This window comes from Tursiops truncatus, chromosome 2 (genome assembly GCF_011762595.2).
Source record: "Tursiops truncatus isolate mTurTru1 chromosome 2, mTurTru1.mat.Y, whole genome shotgun sequence".
In the NCBI taxonomy this organism is placed as follows: domain Eukaryota; kingdom Metazoa; phylum Chordata; class Mammalia; order Artiodactyla; family Delphinidae; genus Tursiops; species Tursiops truncatus.
Genome location: NC_047035.1, coordinates 66,675,950 through 66,703,807, shown reverse-complemented (window position 1 = coordinate 66,703,807; position 27,858 = coordinate 66,675,950). Strand labels below are relative to the sequence as shown.

Here is a 27,858-nt window from a genome sequence, read left to right as displayed (position 1 = left end):
TAAAGGAGCATCTGTCAGCATTTCCATTATAAACCTTAATTTATTTTTAAAGCGTCTCTGACTTGTCTATTTCTAAATTGCTTTGCGCTGAAACCTAGTAAAGAAGTTGTCAGCAGAAATCCAAGTTTTGTTATATTATAGAAGGAAAAATTGAAGCTAGTATTTTCTACTACTTTGTGTCACAGCATTTGAAACACTCAGATTTTTAGCAGATTCAGGTGCTTTTTACTTGATATTTATTTAATTCCCATGAACCCAAGTGAGGAAATGGAAACCGACAGCCTCTTAAATGCGCTTGTTTCTTTTCCTGTGTTGTGCTATAAAATTTTTGATAGATTTATTTGAAAAGTATTTACTGAGTAGATGCATTAAGTGTTTTGTTAGAACCACCTTAGAACATGAAAGTGTCTTTACAAAGCCTGTAGGAAATCAGATCCAGGATTACTGTGAACAGAGAAACTTTCAAAAGCATCAACTATAATGAGATTCTGGAGACAGTTCTATAGTTGAGAAAGTGAATAGGTGTTTAGTGATCAAAATTTGGGGTTCTTATTCTCCTTGTCCCTGCTTGAATGGTATTACTTTGCAATCACTAACCTGGCTGATTTCTGCCCCTCCCTCTTTTTTGTGAGATGTCACTGTTGCTATCAGTAGATGCTTCTATGATAATTTTCAAATTGCTCTTAAAACCACTTGAAAGCCAAAGTTATTATTTATTTGTTATCTGATTTTGAACCTGAGATTTTGGTATCCTCTTATGACACTGATTACCTGTATAAAAGGTGAACTTTCTACCAAATTAAAAGCATTAAGGAGTGTAAGGATCAGAAATTAAATTAGTTCATTCACTTATAATTATTTAACAGATACGTATATCTTGCCTCCTATATACCAGACACTACATGCAGAACATATAATGATGAATGAAACAGGCACAGTCCCTACCCTCTTGCATAATCTAGTATGGGAGTTAGATAATATGCAAGTAAACAAATACAAAATAAATAGCACATATTTATTTTGGTCAAGTTAATAATAGTTCAAAGGCTTTTATAAATGATCCATAACACAGAAATCTACATTTAGATGTATTGGGTTGGCCAAAAAGTTCATTTGGGTTTTTCCATAACATCTTAATGGAAAATCCTAAACAAACTTTTTGGCCAACCCAATACAAGTGTCTTATGTTTATTAGAACAGAAAGATTAAAGCATCATATTACTTTAGTTACACCTAAACTGTTATCATTTCCACATTAATGGAACCTTTTTTGCTTATATATATTTAATTAATAATTGTTGTCTAGGAACTTGATTTTTGTGTACTTTTCTGTATTTGGTCACCTTAACAGAATCATTTATTCTAATAGCTTTTCAATAGAATTTCTAGGTAGTTGGTCCTTTCTTTTGTAGTGTTTGTATCTCTTAATGGTTTTATTTTTCTTATTGCATTGTCTAGCACAACCAGTTGAATTTTAGATAGTAACAGTGATAGTAGGCATCCTTGTCTCAAGTATGATATCACTGGCAATGGCTCTCCTTTTTCACTGTTAAGTATGATGTTTACCTTTCATTTTTAGTGGATCCTTTCAGCAAGTTAAGAACATTTCCATTTATCCCCAGTTTACAGATTTTAATGATTTAGAACAAACAAGACTGTGTTTATATAATGGCAGCCTAGGTAATTTAGACCAGCACTTGCTAAGGACAACTAAAGAAGCTGAATAAAATATGGAAAACAAATTCTTAGAAGTGTGAGAAGATCAGAACTGACAGAAATAGGTCATTCTCTCAAAACTACTTTTGTTCTAAGGATGTTTATTGATCATAGCCTACCAGCTTTGAAGCTGAGTTCTGCTTTCAGATGCCTTACAAGACCGAGGGATTTAAATCAAAACCTGGAGTCTGGCAAGAGTAGTCTGTCCCTTACCATGAGCTGGAACCACAAAATGCTGAGCCCTCAGAATAGCAGTGAATTCATGCTAACTTATCCCCCCTAAAAACTTGTAGCACTACTTCCTATCATCTGTTTGATCAGGAAATCTTAAATCTAGACCTTGGATTAAGATGGTCTTGGATTGACAGCTCTAACAGAAGCAAATAAAAGTTCTCTATGGAGGTGGATGCCATCGTCCAATGCACCAGTTTGTTTTTTCAACTAATGTTTTTCAAATACATTGTCCAGCATGCAGACGAAGATAATCAAGCATAGAAGGACAAAACACATCATGATTAGAGGGTTCAAGATGGCGGCATAGTAAGGTCCTGATTCATCTCCTCCCATGGACACAACAAATCTACAACTACATATGGAGCAGTTTCCTCTGGGAAACTGAAAACTAATTCATCCACAGCAAAGGATGAAAGAGCCACATTGAGACAGGTAGGAGAGGCAGAGATGCAGTCCCACCAAAAACCCCATCCCCTGTGTGGTGACCCACAGACAGAAGGGAATCTCACAAATGTGGAGCTTCTCCCTGGGGAGTGAGTTGTTTATGTCCCATGTCATGTGCCCCAACCTCAGGCTTTGAAAACCAATGGAACTTGCATCCAGGAGGCCCATAAGACTGTAGGGAATGGAGATTCTGCTTTTAAAGGGCTCACAAACAGATTCACTTGCCCTGGGACCCAGCAGAAAAGCAGCAGTTTGAGAAGTGCCTAGAACATATGTGCAGTAGATTCATTTCCTAATCCTAAAGCATCTGCTGGTGGGGCAAGAACCTGTTGGACTGAGGCACTGGCAGGCACCATATTTGCATTCCCTTTACCTTGCTAGTGCTGGCACTCACCCTCTATCCTAGTGCAGGTGGGTGTGCTTCACCCCTGTGCTGCTCCCATGGTTCCACCAAAGCCAGCCAGGTGAGCGCCCTGCCTGTCCCCTGTGTGAACTGCAGGGACTAAAGACATTTGAATGTATGGTTCAAATACCAGAAGAGTCCAGGGGAACAGTATCTCTCTCTTCTGTGTCTGTTGCTTAGATGTCTCCCACTAATCTTATAACTGAGAAGCAGAACTGCTCCCCTGGTTTTAAAAATCAAGGTAGATATACATTCATAATCTTGGACAGTCAGAAAGGCACAGTGTTTGTTTATATTTCACTTGTGTGGTAAATATCTGAAGCATGCTTCACAAACTGCTACAGTGACACATAAAACATACGCTCAATAAAGGTAACTCCTTACAATAGCTATATACTCCAGAGTGAGTATATATAACTCAGTCTTCCCAACTTTTCCCCATTGTTAGAAATTCAGTGTTTTTGTTTCCCCCCGATTATAAATATTTGTGTGAAAGAATATCTTCTGTGTATTGCAGAGTTGATATCACAAAGCCAAATTGCTTCCCAAGGGTCTGGGCAACCATTTGTGATGTTACTTTTCACTCCAGGTTTTTCTTGACTTTTTTTTGCCTTTTTTCCACCACCGTAACTTTAAATATATATATATATATATTTTTGCGGTACGCGGGCCTCTCACTGTTATGGCCTCTCCCATTGCGGAGCACAGGCTCCAGACGCGCAGGCTCAGCGGCCATGGCTCACGGGCCCAGCCGCTCCGCGGCATGTGGGATCTTCCCGGATCAGGGCATGAACCCATGTCCCCTGCATCAGCAGGTGGACTCTCAACCACTGCGCCACCAGAGAAGCCCTAAAAATATTTTAAAAGCTATTTACTTCACAAGAAAGTACATAAGGTGTACTAATCTTAATATATTATACATGCCTTCATAATTGCTACCCAGATCAAGATCTAGAACATTTTTAATATCCAGGAGGTTCCCTCTTGTTCCTTCCCACTCAGTGCTCACTCTCTGAGGTAACCAGTATATGGTTGATTGCTATTTATTTATACATACAGGTGTATTTTTCAGCTTTTTTGAGGTATAATTGACGTATAGAACTATATATATTTAAAGTGTACAATGTGATGATGTGACATGTGTATGCTTTGAAATGCTTACCACAGTCAGGTTAACGCATTCATCATCTCACATACCCATGAGTTTTTTGGTGTATGTGATGAGAATGCTTAAGATCTACTCTAGACATGACTTCTTTCAGTATTTGTAAGTTTTGCTTATCCTTAAACTTCATGTAATAGAATCTTTTATGTCTTACGTTTTTCTTTCAACATAGTGCTGTGAGATCCATCCATGTTTTTACTGAATCCTGGATATTTCTTTATTTTCAGCTGTATCGAGGCATATTGATAAATAATATTAAAATATATTTCAACTGTATAACATGATGATTTGAAAGGATTCCCACCATTGAGTTGATTAGCACATTCACTACCTAAAATATTTCTTTTTTTTTTTTACTTTTAAAATTTGTTGGTGTGAACACTTAAGTTCTACTCTCTTAGCAAATTCTATTACCAGTGCTAGTCACCATGTTATACACTAGATACTCAGACCTTATTCATCTTATAACTGAAAATTTGTACCTTTTTACCACCCTCTCCCTATTTCTTCTACCGCCTCAACCCCTGGCAACCACCGTTCTACTCTGTTTGTGAGTTCAACTTCCTTTTTAGATTCCACATATAAGTGGTACCATGCAGTATTTGTCTGTCTCTGTCTGGCTTATTTCACTTAGAGCATAATGCCCTCCATGTTCATCCATGTTGTTGCAAATGGCAGGGTTTCCTTCTCTTTTAAGGCTGAATGATATTCCATTGTATATATGTACCATATCTTTATCCATCTAAGGCACTTAGGTAGTTTTCGTACCTTGGATGTTGTGAATAGTCCTGCAGTGAATATGGGAGTACAGATATATGAGCTAGTGATTTTGTTTCCTTTAGATATATACCTAGAGGTAGGATTTCTGGATTATATGGTAGTTCTATTTTTAATTTTTTGAGGAACATCCATACTGTTTTCCATAATGGCTGTACCAATTTATATTCCCACCAATAGTATGCAAGTTTTCCCTATTCTCCACATCCTTGCCACCATTTATCTTTTATCTCTTTGATAATAGCCATTCTAACAGATGTGAGGTGATATCTCATTGTAGTTTTGATTTGCATTTCCCTGATGATTTGTGATGTTGAGCACCTACACATATACCTGTTGGCCTTTAGTATGTCTTCTTTGGAAGAGTGTCTATTCAAGTACTTTGCCTGTTTTTTAATTGGGTTATTGAATTATATGAATTCCTTACATATTTTGGATATTAACCTCTTACTGGGTATGTGGCTTGCAAATACTGTTTCCCATTCCATAGGTTGCCTTTTCATTTTGTTGATGGTTTCCTTTGCTAAGCAGAAGCTTTTTAGTTTGATGTAATCCCACTTGTTTATTTTTGCTTTTATTTCCTTCACTTTTGGTGTCAAATCCAAAAAATCATTGCTAAGACTGATGTCAAGGACCTTGCCCCGTTTTCTTCTAGGAGTTTTACAGTTTCAGGTCACTTTCTGTTCACTCAGCTTAATGTCCTTAAGGTCCATCCATGTTGTCATAAATGGTAGGATTTTCTTCTTTCTCATGGCCAAATAATATTCTGGTGTGTGTGTGTGTGTGTGTGTGTGTGTGTGTGTGTGTGTGTGTGTGTGTGTGTGTGTGTGTGTGTGTGTGTGTATCACATCTTCTTTATCCATTCTTCCATTGACAGACACTTAGGTTGTTTCAGAATCTTCGCTATTATGAATAATGCTGCAATAAACATGGGAGTGCAGATATTCTCTTGAATATTCTGTTTTCATTTTCTTTGGAAATATGCCCAGAAATGGGATTACTGGATCATATGGTAGTTCTATTTTTAATTTCTTGAGGAACATCCATGCTGTGTTCCATAGTGGGCTCACCAGTTTACATTCACACTAACAGTGCAGAAAGTTCTCTTTCTGCACACCCTCACCAACACTTGTTATCTCATTGTATTTTTAATGATAGCCATTCTAACAGGTGTGAAGGTGGTATCTCATTGTGGTTTTGATTTGCATTTCTCTGATGACTAGACTAGTGAGTGATATTGAGCACCATTTTATGTACCTGTTGGCCATTTATGTGTCTTCTTTGGAAAAATGTCTCTTTGGCTCCTCTGCTTCTTTTAAAATCAGATTGTTTGATTTTTTGCTGTTGAGTCGTATGAATTCATTATATATTTTGAATAGTAACCCCTTATCAGATATGTGATTAACAAATTTTTTCTCCCATTCAATAGGTTGTATTTTCACTTTGTTAATTGCTTCCTTTGCTGTGCAGTAGCTTTTTAGTTTGATGCGGTCCCACTTGTTTATTTTTGCTTTTGTTTCCTTTGCTTTTGGTGTTAAATCCAGAAAGTCATTGCCAAGACCAATGTCAAGGAGCTTACCCCCATTTTCTTCTAAGGGTTCTACTTTCAGGTCTCTTTCAACTTTTTAAACCAGTTTGAGTTGATGTTTGTATATGGTATAAGATAGGGATCCAGGTTCATTCTTTTGTATGTGGCTGTCCAGTTTTCCCAACACCTTTTATTGAAGAGACTATTCTTTCCCTGTTGTATATTGTTGGGGAAATAGTTTCTTAAAATTTTTTTAACAGAAACATATTAGAAAATTTATTTAGTCATGCTATAATTACCCAAAATGAAATTGAATTGTTGCCACAGTTAGTTTTTGGGGAAAAGGACAGAAGTCCTATGTTTTCAAAATACAGAGTTGAGGGTATCTTGTAAAAATCTTTTCTAACTATATCAGAGTATAACATGTTATGCATAGGCCTTTAGGTAAAGATAATACTGCTGAATCATCTGTATCTCAGGAAGTTTCTTACTTAACTAAACTCTTAATGGTTTTTAAAGATGTGACAGAACCTATGAAATTGAGTATATATGTTAAAAAAAATTAGAATGAGTAAGTAGTTCTTGAAAGAGCTAGACGCCTTACTTGTAGCTTCATGGGTGGTTGGTTTTTCCTTCAGTTTAATGGCCATCAGTAGGCCTCTACTTCTCTTATGGTGACGATGCCTATAGCACCTCCTAGTGTGAAACCCAGGGCCAACAAACATCCACTAACTATCAGTATTGATTTTAGGTGCTTCATGTTTCTGTGAATGGCTACGTCAGATGGCAAATTTCAGTGATTTCAGTTGTTATAAAAAGCAGAGAACAAAATTGGGAGTATTGATGAAAATTTCATGTGCAGAACTTTGTTGCCAAAATTATTTGGCAGTTTAAATGCATCCAGATCCAGTTTTTGAGAGATGTGTTGATCCTGCGTATAGGAACTTCCCTGGCCCACACTGCTAATGGGGGAGGAGTAGCCCTCCATGAAGGTGAGAATACCAGTAAGGCTTTTATTTTTACAACACAACATTTTTGCATCTGAGCATCAAATTTCAAAACATGACTTTTTGATTCATAGATATTTGCTGCTGAATTTATGTTATAATGTTTGGCCAAATATCTAGCACAAGCCTAAGATGATTGTTGATTGAAAGAGCCTAGCTGAGGAATGCTAACCAGTCATTCTCAAGTTTTCTTCATAGATCACTTGTGTAGGTCATCTTTGCAAAACCATGAAAATGTTATGTTCTGAGCTTTCATCAAGAGTCTGTGTAAGAAATGTCTATGTCTCTTCTTCTTTTGGAGGATGTTGGAAGAGGAATGGGACAGTGGGGATGGGGTAACTGTTATGGAAAGGCGGTACATTATATGGAAAGAATGTGGGCTGTGGTGACAGAAGGTTAGTAGCTTTGGTGGTGGGAGGATGTGGAAGGTCTCTTTTGATTGTCTATGTTTTTCAACAAAATGAGACATTTATTGGGTATATACGTACCGGGTACTATACTTAGCCTGAAGATATAAAAGTGAACAAGACTACTATTTAAATAGGAGGACAGCAGTTTGGCTCTATTGTTAGTACACATTTCTTCCAGTTTTTTGGTTTGTGCTCAAGTTTTAGTCTTAGTTTGCTCACTGTTGGTCTTTCTTCCCCCCTATTTTTATTTTTTCATTGATTGGGGAATTGAGAGAGAGGGGAGAGATACAAACGGATTGATTCAGGCCATAAAATCAACTTACATTTTATGTTGGGTATCTGCATATATTTCTTTACTCTGACTTATTGTCCTATATGTTAATATTTCAGAATTACTGAGACTATACCTGATTCAAGGAGTTAATTTCTTACATCCAGATAGTCTTGCTTTCTGATGCCGAAGTAGTTTGGTCAGAACTTCAACCTTTAGTTTTATTTGTTCATTCATAACTAGTTTGCTGTTTTAAATACAAGAATCAAACCTCATACCATATGCCTATTTTGATGCAATTTTGCAAAAGTATGTACTCATATTAAATAAAATTATTTCTTCACTGGAAGAGAAAAAAAAGAATTCTCATGTTAAATGTGACTTGAAATTCATAGTCTGATTAACAAGAGTCTAGTTGATAACAAAGGTTTTTAAATGGACAGCCATGATATTTAAATTAAAAATGACTTATCTGGACATCAGTAGGCAGCTAAGAGAAAATGTGTTCCAAAGTAGCATGTATGTATCATTATTATCTTATCTGAGAAACCATAGCTTACTAACTAGAGTTAGTTTCTGTATAGAACACAGGTTTGTATTGAGCCTCACCATGATACAGTTAGTTTTCTTGTACTTCATGGCATTGCTTACTTCCTACTCTGGCCTGCATTCTGTTATTATGCACGTGCCACTGGAGGCAGGGATATGTTAGGGAGAATTAGGGCACAAGTTCTATTTATTTACAGATTTTGGGGGTAATTTTTGTTTGAGAAGGGTATGATGATACTTAAGTAATATTAGTTTTCCAGTTTTATAGACAGCAAACTGAGGTCTAGAAAGATAACTTTCATCAGGATTACAGGTGATATACTAATTGGTTTGTTTATTGTCCTCCTATCCCCGTTTCATGGAGACAGGAGCTTCAGGTATCTTGTTCATGGCTGTATTCCCAGTGTCTAGAACAGCGCGTGGCACATGTAAATGTTGGTATTAATTTCTAAGTTAGGGTTAAATTCTATAATGATGATTCTGTGTATCCACTTATTTATCTTCTGGTTTTAGGCATGCATATTAATGTGTGATCTGAAATATTAAGATGAATATGAAGATACCTGTTGAGGAAAGAACAACTAGATAGAGTACCACATTCACTTGTTCATCAGGGTACAAGATTATTGTGAACAAGCCTGCATATAATGACCAGTGTGCATAAATGAGAATGGAGAAACAGCTGCTCATTTAACGGTCTTTTAATGAGATGCATAAACTTCGGTCTGTTTTTCTGTTTCTTTGCAATTTAGTGATTTCAGGTTTCTTAGATGTCTTTTGGGTACTTCTGAAGTAATTATGTAGCTTAGGAAGTCGGAAAGTGCTGAAGTTGATGAGATGGGAATTAGATTGTTTTACGTGTTTTTTTTACCCCCCTCTATCCTCAAACCTACTTCCAATCTATATCTGTATCACCTTCATCTCTATTCTTTCTCCATCCTTAATCCTTCTCAAAATGCTTTGTTAAACTTAGTTATAGCTAAAAGCTGCTGCATTGTTTAGTTTTCGCTAGGAAAAGTCACTTATGACAGTACATTTATTGTTTTTTCTTCAGCTTTGTAGGTGGCAGGTCTACTTAACAGGAGCAAGATACAGGTCACTAAAATGTAGAAATTTAATTAATATATTCAAACAACAGATGTGATTTCTGCTCACTTCCTAGCCCTTATTTTTAGTCATTTACATCTTTTAAATTGTACTTTGACCCAGTGTTTTCATGCTTAATTTTTACTGGTAAAAATTTCCCTTTAATTTGCAAAAAGCCACTTAACTCAGCTTATGACATGTAAACATATGGAAAATATATTTTTAAATTACTTGTTCAGGTCATTTTGGAATGTGGTGACCTCAGAAATAGACAGATATTTGCCTAGCACCTGGTTAGAAGAGTAGACATGATAGGCTTATTGAGAGAAATTTTAATTTTGACTTGCATGCTATGACAAGCTTCTCTTTAAAGTAACTTTTTTCAATACAATACTACTATTTAATTATTTAATGTTTTTTAGAAAATCCGTAATTTCATTTCCTCTTCAGAAAGAAACCTCTATAAATCAGACAAAGTTATTTTTATTATCCATATTTGGCAGAGGCAAATCTTTGGCAAATCATTTGATTTTGGAGTTACAGTTCCTTTATCTGTAAAATAAGGACATTGGACAAGATAATCTCTAGAGTCCCTCCTAGCTCTAAAATTCTCTGTTTATAACCATCGTAAGATGAGCTAACAGAGGCATAAAAAAGTTAAGCAGCTTGGATAAGTTCAAACAATGAATTAATAATAAAACCTTGATATGTGACTTTCTGACTGACCTATTTATTGACACTTTCACACAACCATTATGCCTGAAACTGAAACTGCTGATTTCGTTCTTTCTTTACAGAAAACATATCAGTTAAAAAAAATTATGCTACAAATATAATCCTTTTTATTTTTCTAAAAGCTCAAATATATTTCTGTAGTCTCAAGTTAAATCCTTGGGATTTAATAGGTGCTTATTCATATTTTTAAAAGGAGGATGTCTTACAAATAGCGGTTCACATAGCAACAAAAGACAAATCAGAAAACAAAGCATATCTTAAGTTATGAAATATGAGTAATAAAGTAAGTCAAAAGTAAACCAATTTCACGTATAGCAAAAGAAAAAAATAGAAAAGATTCTTGTGACAATTTTCTTCCATGCTTTTATTTTATATTATTATTATTATTATTATTGTACAAATTATTCCACAATTTGTATCTGAGTGTGTGATAAGCATTGGAATGATTCGAGCTTTCTTTTGTTGGTTGAGTATATTTCAGTCATGAGTGTTTTGTATTAGCTGGAAAATTGGATTAGATCTCTCGACCTTTAAGGGTTTGTGATTGAGTCCCCTCCCCACTCAACTTAGTGGTGGTTCCCTCAACAACTCTTCAGGAATGCATCTATTTTGTAAATTATGACATTTTATATAGATATAACACATTAATTCCTAGATGAGCCAGAACGAGGTATTTTAGGATGGCAGAGTAGACTGTAGTTCAAAACAAATTTAGATTTGAGTTCTTTGTAAATTTAAGCTAAATTTTCCATAAGAAATATGATTGTTCCATGAAATAAATGTGTTAAATATACCAATTTGCTTTTAGCTTTCTTGTTTTTATATAAAGTGCTCCCTTAAAAAAAATAGCTTGTTTTGATATTTTGTTGCTTTGATAAGAATACTTTTTATTTACTTTTTTCTGTAAGCAAATCTCTCACAGATGTTTTTCAAGTTACATAAACAGGTCATGGTCACATTTTCTTTTTTTAAGTAGTTGGAAGGAACCTTAGTGATCATCTAATCTAAAACACTTTAACAGATGAGAAAATTGAGGGCCAGAGAGGTTAACTGGCTGACCCATGGTAAGCTAGCTAATTAGTGATAAAAATGATTGGAATTTAGGTATGCCAATTTTCCACACTAGAATTCTTCTGTTTGATGAGTAGATATCTGGACTCTTATCTGTACCCAGCTAGATTCATAGTCTTGATTTTTACCAAACTCCTCCTTTCCAGTGCTGTTTTTTTTTAATCATAGTGATTAATGTCTGAATCAGAATTTGAAATCTGAAAGCTGCATTATAATAGCTCATACTTAAAATGTAACTGAATATGGAGCTACAGTTTCTCACAGTTGGTTTTCTATTTGATGTGAGTTAGATCTTTAAATTTTTAGAATAAAAATAGACGGTGGGTAGAATGATGGTTATTGACTTAAAACAAAACTAGAATTTAGTGGTGGATTATTGAAAGATAAAATATTCTTTTTTTTTTTTGCGGTACGCAGGCCTCTCACTGTTGTGGCCTCCAGATGCGCAGGCTCAGCAGCCATGGCTCATGGGCCCAGCTGCTCCGCGGCATGTGGGATCTTCCCAGACCGGGGCACGAACCCGTGTCCCCTCCATCAGCAGGTGGACTCTCAACCACTGTGCCACCAGGGAAGCCCCAAGACCATGCTTTAATGTATAAAAGACTCTTAAAGGATCATGTAAGGAAAGAATACTGTGATATACCATTAAAAAATGCTCAGAAATAGAAGAAACATCTTTATAATTAACCAGGAAAATGGGAGGGGAAAAAAGGAAACAAATGATTCTTCTATTTCTTACTTATATTATCTAAGTAAATAATTTTCCGTGGGTCTGTAGTGTCTACTTTATATATGTATTTTATCATACTCTGAAAAAGTGTTGTAGTAAAGATCATTTGTTCTCTTTTAAAAAAATATTTATTTATTTATTTGGCTGTGCTGGGTCTTAGTTGCGGCACACGGGATCTTCTTTGCGGCATGTGGGATCTATTAGTTGTGGCATGCAGGATCTAATTCCCAGGCCAGGGATCGAACCTGGGCCCCCTGTATTTGGAGCATGGAATCTTAACCACTGGACCACCAGGGAAGTCTCATAAAGCTCATTTGTTCTTGGGGTTGTGGTAGCAGAAATCTTCAGGGGCTTGGAGAATAGTGACACTGCACCCAATTCTCTGGGAGACTTGGGAGCATGACTTGAGTCACACAGACCAGGATTTATATCCCATCTCCATCACTCACCATCAGCCTGGCCTTGGGCAATTTTCTTAACTTCTCTAATCCTGAATATTCTTATCTCTGTAAAATAAGAGATTATAATGCCCATTTTACAATGTTATGTAAATGTATCTACCCTATAATAGGCTCTCATTAACTGTTCATTTCCATTTGCACCCCTTTACCTGTTACCTGTAGACCCTTCCCCTCACCTCTTCCCTATTCATTAGCCAGTTTGACCTGATGGCCCGTAAGACTCAAATGTAGGACTCCAGGTCACAGGTAACTAGAGCTAAAGAAATAAGCTTGACTGGGACAGATCATCTCTAGCATGCAGTACTACACTGGGTAGACTGCTCTGCTGGAACATAGTGTCCCTCGAGTTCAGTAACATCTTTAAGAACCATCAAAGCCATTGGACAATGACTAGGAATCCTCTCTGGGGCTCCATGCAGCTTCTATGGCAGCTACCATCCTGCTCCTTCAGGACCTTGAATCCTCCCAAGTACAATATTTTTTCTAAGGATTTTTTTTAAAGAGTATTATGGTTTTATAGTTTTCCTAATTAAAGGGAGTACCACACATCTAAATATATTTTATAAACTGTCCCAGATTAGATTAATAAAGTGATTTGTTACTCCTACTTAAAAAAAAAAATTTGAAGCTTCAGCCTTTAGGTATATAGGGAGAGTTTTTATTTTTTAATTTCTTTTAGTAATTTTTAAAAATAAAAATATCATGATTCTCAGGCAAGTTTGTAATATTTTAGACCTTTTTGGTAGCAGTCCTATCCTTCACTAACATCTCCTTCCTAGGTGATGAACATCTGTGGCCTAAAGCAAGACTCTGGAGAATTTAGAGAGATGTTCTCATAATTAACTAAAATATTGTTACTTTTGTGATAACATCATTATTTTTATATTGTGAAGTTTTACTGTTTCAGTTGTACTATGGATTTACATGGGCCGACTGTAGGCTAGCCTGGGAATTGGATAATCTTTTAAACATTATTTTAGAAACTAGGTACCAAAGATTGACCCATATATCAACTTTTGGGTAAGAAGTCCTCTGTGAATTGATGCTATCTCCAGGTTGTTAGGGTCAGTCTTGCTCTATATCTGCTAGAACAATTAAGGAAATGTGAGATGATGATAAAGGGAAAGATAAAGAGTAAAGTTTCTCTTTCTTTCTCAAAACATTACTGCTATCACATGGGTTGGTAGTGCCTTTGGAGGGATTTAGTCAAGAAGTTTTCCACCCCCACCCCCTTTTCCTACGGAAAGGAAGAAATTTTTTTTGTTTTATAAATCTATTTATTTGTTTTTATTTATTTTTGGCTGTGTTGGGTCTTCACTGCCACACGCGGGCTTTCTCTAGCGGCAAGCGGGGGCTACTCTTTGTTGCTGTTCGCAGTCTCTAGGCGCGTGGGCTTTAGTAGTTGTGGTTTGTGGGCTCTAGAGCACAAGCTCAGTAGTTGTGGCGCACGGGCTTAGTTGCTACACGGCACGTGGGATCTTCCCAGAACAGGGCTCGAGCCCTGCATTGGCAGGCAAATTCTTAACCACTGCTCCACCAGAGAAGTCCCAGAATGGACGAAAGTTGAAAATGGATTAGAGAACTTTCATCCGAAAAAAATGAAAATATTAGGGAAGAACTTTTAGATCATTGTTGTAACTTAAATAATGTGTTTTCATCTTATAACTGGGTCAGCTGTTATCAAAATAGTCTCAAGGATAAGTTCATTATATTTTGTTGTGTCACTTATTTCCACAAGCCAGTAGGCCATCAACTCAAGTAGAAATTTTTTTGTTATTCAGATTTTTATTGTGGTATTTATATTTAAATAATTTCACCTTTATAGCAGTTTTCTTCTTGCAACCGAAATAAAATATTGCATGATTTTATGAATAAATCACTGGGCAGAGCAAAAAATATGGTTCAGACTTAATCCTATTTTGTGTTCTATTTTAGGTTTATATTTTATATAAAAGGTACCTCACATGGCAAAAGATTTAATTTTAGTAGTATAATAAAATTGTAAGGAGCAATCCACAAATGGGCAGAAGACCTAAATAGACATTTCTCCAAAGAAGATATACAGATTGCCAACAAACACATGAAAGAATGCTCAACACCACTAATCATTAGAGAAATGCAAATCAAAACTACAATGAGGTCTCACCTCACACCAGTTAGAATGGCCACCATCAAAAAATCTACAAACAATAAATGCTGGAGAGAGTGTGGAGAAAAGGGAACCCTCTTACATTGCACTGTTGGTGGGAGTGTGACAGCCACTATGGAGAAAAGTATGGAGGTTCCTTAAAAACTAAAAATAGAACTACTGTACAACCCAGCAATCCCACTACTGGGCATATACCCTGAGAAGACCATAATTCAAAAAGAGTCATGTACCATAATGTTCACTGCAGCTCCATTTAGCTCTGTTTACAAGAGCCAGGACATAGAAGCAACCTAAGTGTCCATCGACAGATGAACAGATAAAGAAGATGTGGCACATATATACAATGGAATATTACTCAGCCATAAGAGGAAATGAAATTGAGTTATTTGTAGTGAGGTGGATGGACCTAGAGTCTGTCATACAGAGTGAAGTAAGTCAGAAAGAGAAAGACAAATACCGTATGCTAAGACATATATATGGAATCTAAAAAAAAAAAAAAAAAAGATTATGAAGAACCTAGGGGCAGGACAGGAATAAAGACACAGATGTAGAGAATGGACTTGAGGATGCAGGGAGGGGGAAGGGTAAGCTGGGACAAAGTGAGAGAGTGGCATGGACTTATATATACTACCAAATGTAAAATAGATAGCTAGTGGGAAGCAACCACATAGCACAGGAAGATCAGCTCGGTGCTTTGTGACCACCTAGACGGGTGGGATAGGGAGGGTGGGAGGGAGACGCAAGAGGGAGGAGATATGGGAATATATGTATACGTATAGCTGATTCGCTTTGTTATAAAGCAGAAACTAACACACTATTGTAAAGCATTTATACTCCAATAAAGAAGTTTAAAAAGAAAAAGAAAAAAAATTGTAAGGAGCAACTTGACTCAGAATCAGTCAGTGGTTATTGATTGAACACTGAACACTGGTTCATTAGAGAGGGGATTGGCTGTGGAAAGGGAGTCTGGAGATGTATAAAGAATGGGTTCGTCTGTCAGGAAGCTTACACTGAAGTTGGGGAGATAATTTTGTATAAAAATAATTACCGTAGAATTCTTAGAGCTTGAAGACCCATTCAAACCTTGGAAATTAGTTGAATCAAAAATCCTAGGAACTTGATGATTTGCCTGACATATTTGTCCACGGGCCTGAGACAAGGTTAGCTGCATCTCCTATGCCGGTAGTGGCATGGTTTCATGTCTGGGATTCTAAGCAAAGCACAGGTACACTGTTCTATTTGCTATTAGGGTTGAAACATGCCTAACAGTGGTTGGAGAACCAGGAAGTCAGGAACAGGTAGCAGGACTTAGGTACAGGATAGAAGTAGCAACAGATACAGACCAGGCCAGACAGACAGAGTCAGACATCAGGACACTACCTTGAGATCTACTAATTATGAGTCAAGTAGGCATAAGAGTCAAAACCAACTCTTCAGTGACTAATTAAGAGCAGACAGGAAGGAAAGAGGCAGTGTCTGGCTCAGCCCAACTTCCTTTAAGAATTTGCCCTCTCACTGATGGAATATTCTAAGTATTATATGAATGGGCTGCCGGGACACAGCCCACTTTTAAATTATTCAGTCTAGATTTTGTCCCATTTCTCCTGCTTTGTGATTCCTCTTTTCATTCTTAAGTTACCTTTTTCTTGCCCTCAGGAGTCTTGGCCACCACTTTGGCTCTAGCAGGTTATAGCTCTGCCTCTCTTTCTTGGCAGTGATTTTCCTCCCTGATTCCACAGGGGCCCAGGGCCCATCCCTGCTGATATTGTTTTCACCTGGCTCACATTGGCCTTGCTGACAGACCTGGGATAGCTGGGACACTCTGCCTTTGCTTTGGAAAAGCACATGTTGACCCTGTGGTACTTAAACGTGGCCTGTGTAGTGCTGATGATGGAGTCTGCTACCCTGGAGGTTGACTGTGGTACACTGCTCCCGCCAGCTGAGAAGCCAAAAATGGAATGCATCTATGGGCCCTTTCTTTTCAACACTTACAACTCAGCCACTTTGCACTTGTGCTCCTGGCATCCTCTGAAGCAAGGCCTGATAGCTTCTGCTTTGGTCAGCTTCTTAATAGAAGTATCCATGGAAGAAAGTGGTCCACCTTCTTTACCCATTCATAGCACCACACTCTTCATAACTGATGTCCTGATGTCTTCATAGCCTTATCTGTCCAAATATAAGACACACTTTTATCTCCCAGTCATTCCTCAGAAAAGAGGGAATTGCCTTTATTTGAGTTTTTGAGTTACCCTCAGATTATCAGGCATTATTCTGAATATAAAATACAAAGTATTGTTTGGAGAAGACATGTTGGCCTAAAATTACCCCAGTCAGTGTTAGTTTGGAATATTTTCCCTGTGTAAGGTTGACAAGAAAGAAATAAAAATAATTTAACAGAGATTTAGTAATTATTTTTTTAAATAAATTTATTTATTTATTTATGGCTGCATTGGGTCTTTGTTGCTGTGCGTGGGCTTTTTCTAGTTGCGGCGAGCGGGGGCTACTCTTTGTTGTGGTGCACAGGCTTCTCTTGTTGCGGAGCATGGGCTCTAGGTGCATGGGCTTCAGTAGTTGTGGCATGGGGGCACAGTAGTTGTGGCTCACGGGCTTAGTTGCTCCGTGGCATGCGGGATCTTCCCGGACCAGGGCTCAAACCCATTTCCCCTGCATTGGCAGGCAGATTCTTAACCACTGTGCAACCAAGGAAGTCCCAGTAGTTATTTCTGATAGCATAAACTTCAAGTGTTGGTTGTCTTAATAAACAAAGAGAAAGAGCAGTTAAAAAAAAAAAAAAAGCAATACCATAGGTTGTGCTGTTATAGCAATTACAAATGCATATTTATAGGACACATGAAAAAACAGCTGTTCTAATGTTATATGAATGGCTTTGGACAAAAGCTCAGTGGCTACATTATATCAATATTTGATTCCAGAAGTCCTGTATCTCAAACCCTTTAGAGGGGAATAAAGGTTATGTACTACTGTGTAAAAGAGGCATCTTGCACAAAGCCTCTGTTGGCAGACTCAGGTCTGAATGCTGCCCCTAATCTGTACCTCATCCCATCCTTCACAATTGCCCTGACCACTGGATTTTATTTTATTTTTTTACCCTCCCATTATGCTGTTATGTCCCTCTTTAGATGTAATGCACATGTTTGATTTCCTGGCTGCACTGCTGAATTCTCTGCTGCAGCACTGCTTCCTTATCCACAGGGCATCTCTGAACTACCTTGGTAACTCCACTTCTAGACTGATTCAGTCTGTTCTGCTGGGATCCTTTGAGTCTGGAGCCTGAGAGGGAGCCAAGCAGGTTTTACTAGAGGTGGGGTTACCTTGAGGCTAATGAAGCTTAAGTTCAGGGTTCCACACTGTCATGGGCTCTTAAGAGATGCTGGGAGTTGTAGAGTGTTCTCAGTGGAGAGAAGAAGCCGGTTGCAGTCAGGAAGCATTTCTATGTAAGCATTTCTGTTGTTCAAGAGACCTCAGAGAAAGGGACTTGAATCTCTAAGGCTCCAGCATTTTATGATGATTTCTTGTACATTCTAAATAAATATTTACTTTTGTACCAAATTTTGCATTCCTAACTGCATTCTAATTCTTAGAGAAGACCACCCAAATTGTATATGGTTCAGGCCACACAAAATCTGGATCGGTCGCTTGGTTTTACTAAATGAGATACCTGGGTGTTTTGCTAGTACTTATTTCTCTATATTTAGTAATAAATAATTTATATGCATAAACAAACACTGAGAAGAATTAGAGAATCCCTAAATCATTCTATAATCAATGCTTTGGTGATTATTTTGTAAGAGAACTGGAACTTCCTGGCAGCCAGTATATTTCAATATTAATATTAGTGAATGCTCTAAAACTGGAACTCAGATACTGACTTCAGTTCTGTTCAAGTCTGCAAGCCTTTGTGAAATGCCTACTATGTGAGATGAAGGTGTTGGTCCAGGTGTTTTTTTTTTTCCCCCAGAAAGTTTGAATTCAGTTTGAGTCATTTGAAATTAATTGTCTTAACAGCGATATATTTTTAGTTCCTTGGAACCATAATAGCAGTTCTCTTTAAAGAAATAAGAAATTGGAGCCAACGTGATAAATATGATTAAATGCCAAAGAACAACAATGATAAATTGTTGGCACCAGTCATTTGATGTCCTCTGAAACAAAGAGACTTGTCAGTCTGCCAGTGCTAGGAATTTCAGTGCAGAGGATATAAAATGAAAAGTATCCTTTGTCTTTTTTGTAAATAGTTTCATAGATGATGGTCATGGGTAACTTAGGGGTAACTATTTTTCAAACCAAGAAACCCTATATTGAAAACGAACTACTTCATGTTCATCATTTCATCATTCTCTTAAAATGTGTCATTAAATCAGTGTCAAGCACTTATGTTTGAGAAATATTATAGAATTCCTAAAAGACATGTCAGTATATCATGACATATACTGATAAATGTGTTGAAGAAGGACACATTCAGAGAAGGAAAGAGACTGATGGTTGGGGGAAGTGCTATTTTAGAAAGGCTGTACTGCCTTCCTAGCTATCCCTTGAATGCGCCAAGCATATCCGCATCTCAGGTCCTTTGCACTTGCTACTGCTTCTGCCTGGAATGCTTTCTGAGAATTGCATCAGTTATTTTTCTCACTTCACTCCAGGCTCTGACCACCCTGTCAAAAGTAGCATCTTCTACCACTCTATTCCTTTTCCCTCTTCTTCATGTGTTCCTCACCATCGGACCATGGGAACTGAAGAGACTCAAAGAAATTCTTTGATAAATCCTTAGCTGTCTGAACTCTTACTACTTGCCCTCTGAAATTCAGGAATTGAAGATTTTAAACCTATCTCTCTCTTTTTTTTCTAATTTTATTTCTTGGCCATGCTGTGTGGCATGTGAGGTCTTAGTTCCCCCACCAGGGATCACACCTGTGCCCCCTGCACTGGAAGCACGGAGTCTTAACCACTGGACCACCAGGGAAGTCCCTAAAACTGTCTCTTGCTATTTGATCTGGATATATCCAAATCAGGAACCAAGTAATTTTGTGTAGTAAGGGGTACTTGTTTTCTTTGTAGCACTTGTCTTTGATTTGCTTGTCTTTCTGCCTGTTTATCTACCTGTCTTCGTCACTAAAACATTAGTTGCCTGGTGGCTGGGACTTTGTTTTTTTCACTGCTGTATCTTCATCACCTGGAACAGTGCCTGGCATCAATTCTCAGTAAATATGTGTTGAATAAATGTGTTAATACATGAATGAATCCATCTGACCCAATATCATCTAAATTTTAAAAATATGTGATTATATGGGAAAGGCTTATTTCACATTATTAAGTTTTAAGAAACAGGATATGGGATTATATACACAGTATGATTTACATTTAAAATTTTTTGAATCTTTGCATGTGTTTATTTATTTATTCATTTCTTGAAAGAAAACTTATTGAGCATCTCCTATGTATCCATTCTTTGTTACGTATTCTGTCATCTACAGTTTCATGAGGAGACAGATACTGAAATAACAGTAAATGAATGCCATCTTTCCCCCTGCACTGCTCTTCAGCTATGTTGATCTTTCGGTTTCTCTAACTTCTTTGCACAGGTTATATCATTATGTGCTTAATATCTGTCTCCCTCTGTATTGTAAATTCTGTGAGGCTAGGGACCGTGATACCATTTAATTATCAATACCTAGCTCAATGCCTAATATATAGTAGGTACTCAATAAACATTTGTTGGGTGAATGAATGAATGAATGAATGAACAAACAATTAGAAGAATTGTTCCTACATAGTAGGAACACCATATCTAATCTTTAATGGAAGTTATGGGAAGTAAATTTCAAGCTACGATCTAAAGAATGAGGAGGAATTAGCAAGTGAAGAAGACCAGGCAGAGGTTCTGAAGCTAAAACTTAGATTTTATCCTAAAAGCAATAGAAGAGTTTTAAGCAAAAAAGTGGCACTATCAAACCAATTTTCACTGGTGTTAGGAACACACTGTATGGGCAGTGCTAGACCAGAGAGATTGGTTGGGAGACTTTAGTGATAGATGCCTGTGGCCTATGTTTGGTTCTCGGCCATGCAGAAAGAGAGACATGGATACATTTGAGAGATTTTTAGAAGGCATAATCAGTAACTGGGGATAGCAAGGGAAAGGGAACAGTTAAGTATTATCCCAAGCCTTTGCCTTAGGTAACTAAGGGGATCCTAGGGCCTTTCACTGAAACTGGGGACTCAGAAGGAAGAACCACTTGAGGAGAAAAGAGCCTGAGGTACCCTTGAGCCCTATCTAATTGAGGCTGAGCATTAAGGGCTTGGTTAAACAGCTGAATTTTCTAGATATAGATACTTAGAAAAGTGCCTGAAAAGAAATAATCAAAATGTTAATTTGGAACTCTAGGTATATTTCTAAAATTCTCTTATTAAGTTTTGGTTTTCATTATTAGTGTGTTTTATGAAGGAAAAATAATAAACTTAAAACAATTATATTAAGATCTGCTATAGGAAACACTGTACTAAAAACCACAAAGGACAAAAAGCTAAGACCTCCTTAGGTAAAATACGGGCTATTTTCAGTGAAAATAAATGAGTGGTCCTGAATAGAAGTCCATTGTGCAAGGGGTTCGCCATTATGGTATGTGTGTGTTTTGTGGTGTCATTTGAAAATTTAACCTTATTGGTCAGAAAAGTTCTGCTAGAGGCAAAGATTGTTTCTTCTTCATCCATTTATCAGCCCTCAGCACAGACCCTGGCATTTACTAATGGTTCAAGTGAAAGCTATTATTTTAGCTTTGTTATTAATTCATTTATTTTTGTTTATATCACTATTCACCACATTTGTTTATACAGTGATGTTATTTGTGTCATCTTGGTTTTTAGGTAGATTGGGGTCAACTGGACTATTTAGTTGTTGACATGCCACCAGGAACTGGAGATGTGCAGTTATCAGTCTCACAGAATATTCCTATTTCAGGTAACTCTTTTTTTTTTTTTTTTTGTAGTAAAATTGTTTCACAATGTTGTGTTAGTTTCTGCTGTACAATGAAATGAATCAGCTATATGCACACCCATATCCCCTCCCTATTGGAACTCCCACCCCCCCATCCCACCCATCTAGGTCATCACAGACCACCAAACTGAGCTCCCTGTGCTATATAAGGTTTCCACTAGCTATCTATTTTACACATGGTAGTGTATTTATGTCAAACCTAATCTCCCAGTTCGTCCCACCCTCCCCTTACCCCCGTGTCCACATGTCCGTTCTCTACGTCTGCATCTCTATTCCTGCCCTACAAATAGATTCATCTGTACCATTTTTCTAGATTCCATGTATATGCATTCATATATGATATTTGTTTTTCTCTTTATGGTTTACTTCACTCTGTATGACAGACTCTAGGTCCATCCACATCTCTACAAAAGATCCAATTTCATTCCTTTTTATGGCTGAGTAATATTCCGTTGTATATATGTGCCACATCTTCCTTATCCATTCATCTGTCAATGGACACTTAGGTTGCTTCCATGTCCTGGCTATTGTAAATAGTGCTGCAGTGAACATTGTGGTACATGACTCTTTTTGATGTGGTTTTCTCAGGGTATATGCCCAGCAGGGGATTGCTGGGTCATATGGTAGTTCTATTTTTAGTTTTTTAAGAAACCTCCATACTGTTCTCCCTAGTGGCTGGATCAATTTACATTCCCACCAGCAGTGCAAGAGGGTTCCCTTTTCTCCACACCCTCTCCAGCATTTATTGCTTGTAGATTTTTTGATCATGGCCGTTCTGACTGGTGTGAGGTGATACCTCATTGTAGTTTTGATTTGCATTTGTCTAATAAATAGTGATGTTGAGCATCTTATTGGTGAAATTTAGGTCTTTGGCCCATTTTTTAACTGAGGTGTTTGTTTTTTTGATATTGAGCTCCATGAGCTGTTATATACTTTGGAGAGTAATCCTTTGTCCACTGATTGATTTGCAAATATTTTCTCCCAAACTGAGTGTTGTCTTTTCATCTTGTTTATGGATTCCTTTGCTGAGCAAAAGCTTTTAAGTTTCCTTAGGTCCCATATGTTTATTTTTGTTTTTATTTTCATTACTCTAGGAGGTGGGTAAAAAAGATCTTCCTGTAGTTTATGTCCAAGAGTGTTTTTCCTATGTTTTCCTCTAAGAGCTTTTTTTTTTAACAACTTTATTGGAGTGTAATTGCTTTACAATGGTGTGTTAGTTTCTGCTTATACCAAAGCGAATCAGCTATACATATACATATATCCCCACATCTCCTTCCTTTTGTGTCTCCCTCCTACCCTCCGTATCCCACCCCCTCTAGGTGGTCATAAAGCACTGAGCTCATTACCCTGTGCTATGCGGCTGCTTCCCACTAGCTATCCATTTTACTTGTGGTACTGTGTATATGTCCATGCCACTCTCTCACTTCGTCCCAGCTTGCCCTTCCCGCTCCCCGTGTCCTCAAGTCCATTCGCTACGTCTGCATCTTTATTCCTGTCCTGCCCCTAGGTTCTTCAGAACCATTTTTTTTTTAGATTCCATATATATGTCTTAGCATACAGTATTTGTTTTTCTCTTTCTGACTTCACTCTGTATGACAGACTCTAGGTCCATCCACCTCACTACAAATAACTCAATTTCATTTCCTTTTATGGCTGAGTAATATTCCATTGTATATATGTGCCACATCTTCTTTATCCATTCATCTGTTGGTGGACACTTAGGTTCCTTCCATGTCCTGGCTCTTGTAAATAGAGCTTCAGTGAACATTGTGGTACATGGCTCTTTTTGAATTATAGTTTTCTCAGGGTATATGCCCAGTAGTGGGATTGCTGGGTCGTAGGGTAGTTCTATTTTTACTTTTTTAAGGAACCTCCATACTTTTCTCCATAGTGGCTGTGTCAATTTACATTCCCACCAACAGTGCAGTGTAAGAGGGTTCCCTTTTCTCCACACCCTCTCCAGCATTTATTTGTAGATTTTTTGATGATGGCCATTCTGACTGGTGTGAGGTGATACCTCATTGTAGTTTTGATTTGCATTTCTCTAATGATTAGTGATGTTGAGCATCCTTTCATGTGTTTTTTGGCAATCTGTATATCTTCTCTGGTGAAATGTCTGTTTAGGTCTTCTGCGCATTTTTCAATTGGGATGTTTGTTTTTTTGATACTGAGCTGCATGAGCTGCTTGTATATTTTGGAGATAATCCTTTGTCAGTTGCTTCATTAGCAAATATTTTTTCCCATTCCAGGGGTTGTCTTTTCATCTTATTTATGGTTTCCTTTGCTGTGCAAAAGCTTTTAAGTTTCATTAGGTCCCATTTGTTTATTTTTGTTTTTATTTCCATTTCTCTAGGAGGTGGTTCAAAAAGGATCTTGCAGTGATATATTTCATAGAGTGTTCTGCCTGTGTTTTCCTCCAAAAGTTTTATAGTGTCCAGTCTTATATTTGGGTATTTAATCCATTTTGAGTTTATTTTTGTGTATGGTGTTAGGGAGTGTTCTAATTTTATTCTTTTTCATGTAGCTGTCCAGTTTTCCCAGCACCACTTATTGAAGAGGCTGTCTTTTCTCCATTGTATGTTCTTGCCTCCTTTGTCATAAATTAGGTGACCATATGTGCGTGTGTTGATCTCCAAGCTTTCTATCCTGTTCCATTGATCTATATTTCTGTTTTTCTGCCAGTACCATACTATTTTGATTACTGTGGCTTTGTAGTATAATTTGAAGTTGGGGAGCCTGATTCCTCCAGCTCTGTTTATCTTTCTCAAGATTGCTTTGGCTTTTCGGGGTCTTTTGGGTTTCCATACAAATTGTAAAATTTTTTGTTCTAATTCTGTGAAGAATGCCATTGTTTGTTTGATAGGGATTGCACTGAATCTGTACATTGCTTTGGGTAGTATAGTCATTTTCAGAATATTGATTCTTCGAATCCAAGAACATGGTATATTTCTCAGTGTGTTTATGTCATCTTTGATTTCTTTCATAAGTGTTTTATAGTTTTCTGATTACAAGTCTTTCACCTCCTTAGGTAGGTTTATTCCTAGGTATTTTATTCTTTTTGTTGCAGTGGTAAATGGAAGCGTTTCCTTAATTTTTCTTTCTGATTTTTCATCATTAATGTATAGGAATGCCAGATTTCTATGCATTAATTTTGTATCCTGCAACCTTACGAAATTCAATGATTAGTTCTAGTAGTTTTCTAGTGGCATCTTTAGGATTATCTGTGTATAGTATCATGTCATCTGCCAACAGTGATAGTTTTACTTCTTCTTTTCCAATTTGTATTCCTTTTATTTCTTTTTCTTCTCTGATTGCCGTGGCTAGGACTTCCAAAACTGTGTTGAATAAGAGTGGTGAGAATGGACATCCTTGTCTTGTTCCTATCTTAGTGGAAATGCTTTCAGTTTTTCACCATTTAGTATGATGTTTGCTGTGTGTTTGTCATATATGGCTTTTATTATTTTTAGGTAGGTTCCCTCTGTGCCCATTTTCTGGAGATTTTTTATCATAAACCGGTATTGAATTTTGTCAAATGGTTTTTCTGCATCTATTGAGATGATCATATGGTTTTTATTCCTTAATTTGTTAATATGGTATATCATGCTGATTGATTTGCATATACTGAAGAATCCTTGCATTCCTGGGATAAATCCACTTGATCATGCTGTGTGATCATTCTTATGTGTTGCTGGATTCTGTTTGGTAGTATTGAGGATTTTTGCTTCTATGTTCGTCAGTGATATTGGTCTGTAACTTTCTTTTTTTGTGATATCTTTGTCTGGTTTTAGTATCAGGGTGATGGTGGCTTCATAGAATGAATTTGGGGGTATTACTCCCTCTGCAGTTTTTTGGAAGAGTTTGAGAAGGATGGGTGTTAGCTCTTCTCTAAATGTTTGATAGAATTAGCTTGTGAAGCCATCTGGTCCTGGACCTTTGTTTGTTGGAAGATTTTTAATTACGGTTTCAATTTCATTACTTTGATAAGTCTGTTTATATTTTCTAATTCTTCTTGGCTCAGTCTTGGAAAATTGTATCTTTCCAAGAATTTGTCCCTTTCTTTGTGGTTGTTCATTTTATTGGCATATAGTTGTTTGTAGTAATCTCTTATAATCTTTTGTATTTCTGCAGTGTCTGTTATGAATTCTTTTTCATTTCTAATTTTATTGATTTGCATCCTCTCCCTTTTTTTCTTGTTGAGTCTGGCTAAATGTTTATCAATTTTGTTTATCTTCTCAAAGAACCAGCGTTTAGTTTTATTGATCTATTCTATTGTTTCTTCATTTCTGTTTTATTTATTTCTGCTCTGATCTTTATGATTTCTTTCCTTCTACTGACTTTGGGTTTTCTTTGTTCCTATTTCTCTAGTTGCTTTAGGTGTAAGGTTAGATTGTTTATTTGACATGTTTCTTGTTTGTTGAAGTGAGAATGAATTGCTATAAACTTCCCTCATTGAACTGCTTTTGCTGCGTCCCATACGTTTTGGGTTGTCATGGTCGTTCATTTCTTTTTTTTTTTTTTTTTTGCGGTACGTGGGCCTCTCACTGTTGTGGCCTCTCCCGTTGCGGAGCGCAGGCTCAGCGGCTATGGCTCACGGGCCCAGCTGCTCCGCGGCATGTAGGATCTTCCCAGACCGGGGCACGAACCCGTGTCCCCTGCATCGGCAGGCGGACTCTCAACCACTGCACCACCAGGGAATTCCCCATTTCTATGTAATTTTTTATTTATTTGATTTCTTCAGTGATCTCTTGGTTATTTGTAGCACACTGTTTAGTCTCCATGTATTTGTGTTTTTTACAGTTTTTTTTCTGTAATTAATTACCAGTCTCATAGCATTGTGTTCAGAAAAGATGCTTGATTCAATTTCAATTTTCTTAAATTTTCCAAGGCTGGATTTGTGAGCCCAGATTTGATCTATCCTGTAGAGTGTTCTGTGTGCACTTGAGAAGAAGTATATTCGGCCACTTTTCGGTGGACAGTCCTATAAATAACAGTTAAGTCCATCTTATTTAAAGTATCATTTAAAGCTTGTTTCCTTATTTATTTTCATTTTGGATGATCTGTCCATTGGTAAAAGTGGGGTGTTAAAGTCCCCTACTATGATTCTGTTACTGTCGATTTCCCCTTTTATGGCTATTAGCATTTGCCTTATGTATTGAGGTGCTCCTATGTTGGGCACATATATATTTATAATTGTTATATATTCTTCTTGGATTTATCCCTTGATCATTATGTATTGTCCTTCCTTATCTCTTGTAACAGTCTTTATTTTAAAGTCTATTTTATCTGATAAGAGTATTGCTACTCCAGCTTTCTTTTGATTTCCATTTGCAAGGAATATCTTTTTCCATCCCTTCATTTTAAGTCTGTATGTGTCCCTAGGTCTGAAGTGGGTCTCTTGTTGACAGCACATATACAGGTCTTGTTTTTGTATCCATTCAGCCAGCCTGTGTCTTTTGTTTGGAGCAGTTAATCCGTTTACATTCAAGGTTATTATCAATATGTGTGTTTTTATTACCATTTTTTAAATTGTTTTGGGTTTGTTTTCATGGGTCTTTTTCTTCTCTTGTGTTTCCCGCCTAGAGAAGTTCCTTTAGCATTTGTTGTTAACCTGGTTTGGTGGTGTTTAATTCTCTTAGCTTTTGCTTGTCTGTAAAGCTTTTGATTTCTCTGTGAATCTGAATGAGATCCTTGGTTGATAGAGTAATCTCGGTTGTAGGATTTTCTCTTTCATCACTTTAAGTACATCCTGCCACTCCCTTCTGGCCTGCAGAGTTTCTGCTGAAGAATCAGCTGATAACATCATGAGGATTTCTTTGTATGTTGTTTTTGCTTTTCCGTTGCTGCTTTTTTCTTTGAATTTAATTTTTGTTAGTTTGATTAATGTGTGTCTTGTTGTGTTCCTCCTAGGGTTTATCCTGTATGGGACTCTCTGCACTTCCTGGACTTGGGTGACTATTTCCTTTCCCATATTAGGGAAGTTTTCAACTATAATCTCTGCAAATATTTTCTCAGACCCTTTCTTTTTCTCTTCTTCTTTTGGAACCCCTATAATTTGAATGTTGGTGTGTTTAGTGTTTGCCCAGAGGTCTCTGAGATTGTCTTCAATTCTTTTC

General features: G+C 37.1%; 1 protein-coding gene across 3 annotated transcripts in view; it reads left to right on the top strand.

Moving 5' to 3' along the window:
• NUBPL (NUBP iron-sulfur cluster assembly factor, mitochondrial) overlaps positions 1–27,858 on the top strand; it is a 297,899-nt gene that overhangs the window by 149,369 nt on the left and 120,672 nt on the right. The window contains exons 8-10 of one of the 3 annotated variants that reach the window (XM_073800567.1): positions 11,814–12,014; positions 21,616–21,709; positions 26,631–26,755. In XM_073800567.1, the coding sequence (XP_073656668.1) occupies positions 11,814–12,014; positions 21,616–21,709; positions 26,631–26,740 (405 nt within the window). In that variant the 3' untranslated portion in view covers positions 26,741–26,755. Of the gene's footprint in view, positions 1–11,813; positions 12,015–21,615; positions 21,710–26,630; positions 26,756–27,858 lie in introns of those variants that run through there. The other 2 variants (XM_073800565.1, XM_073800566.1) reach the window with 2 other exon arrangements.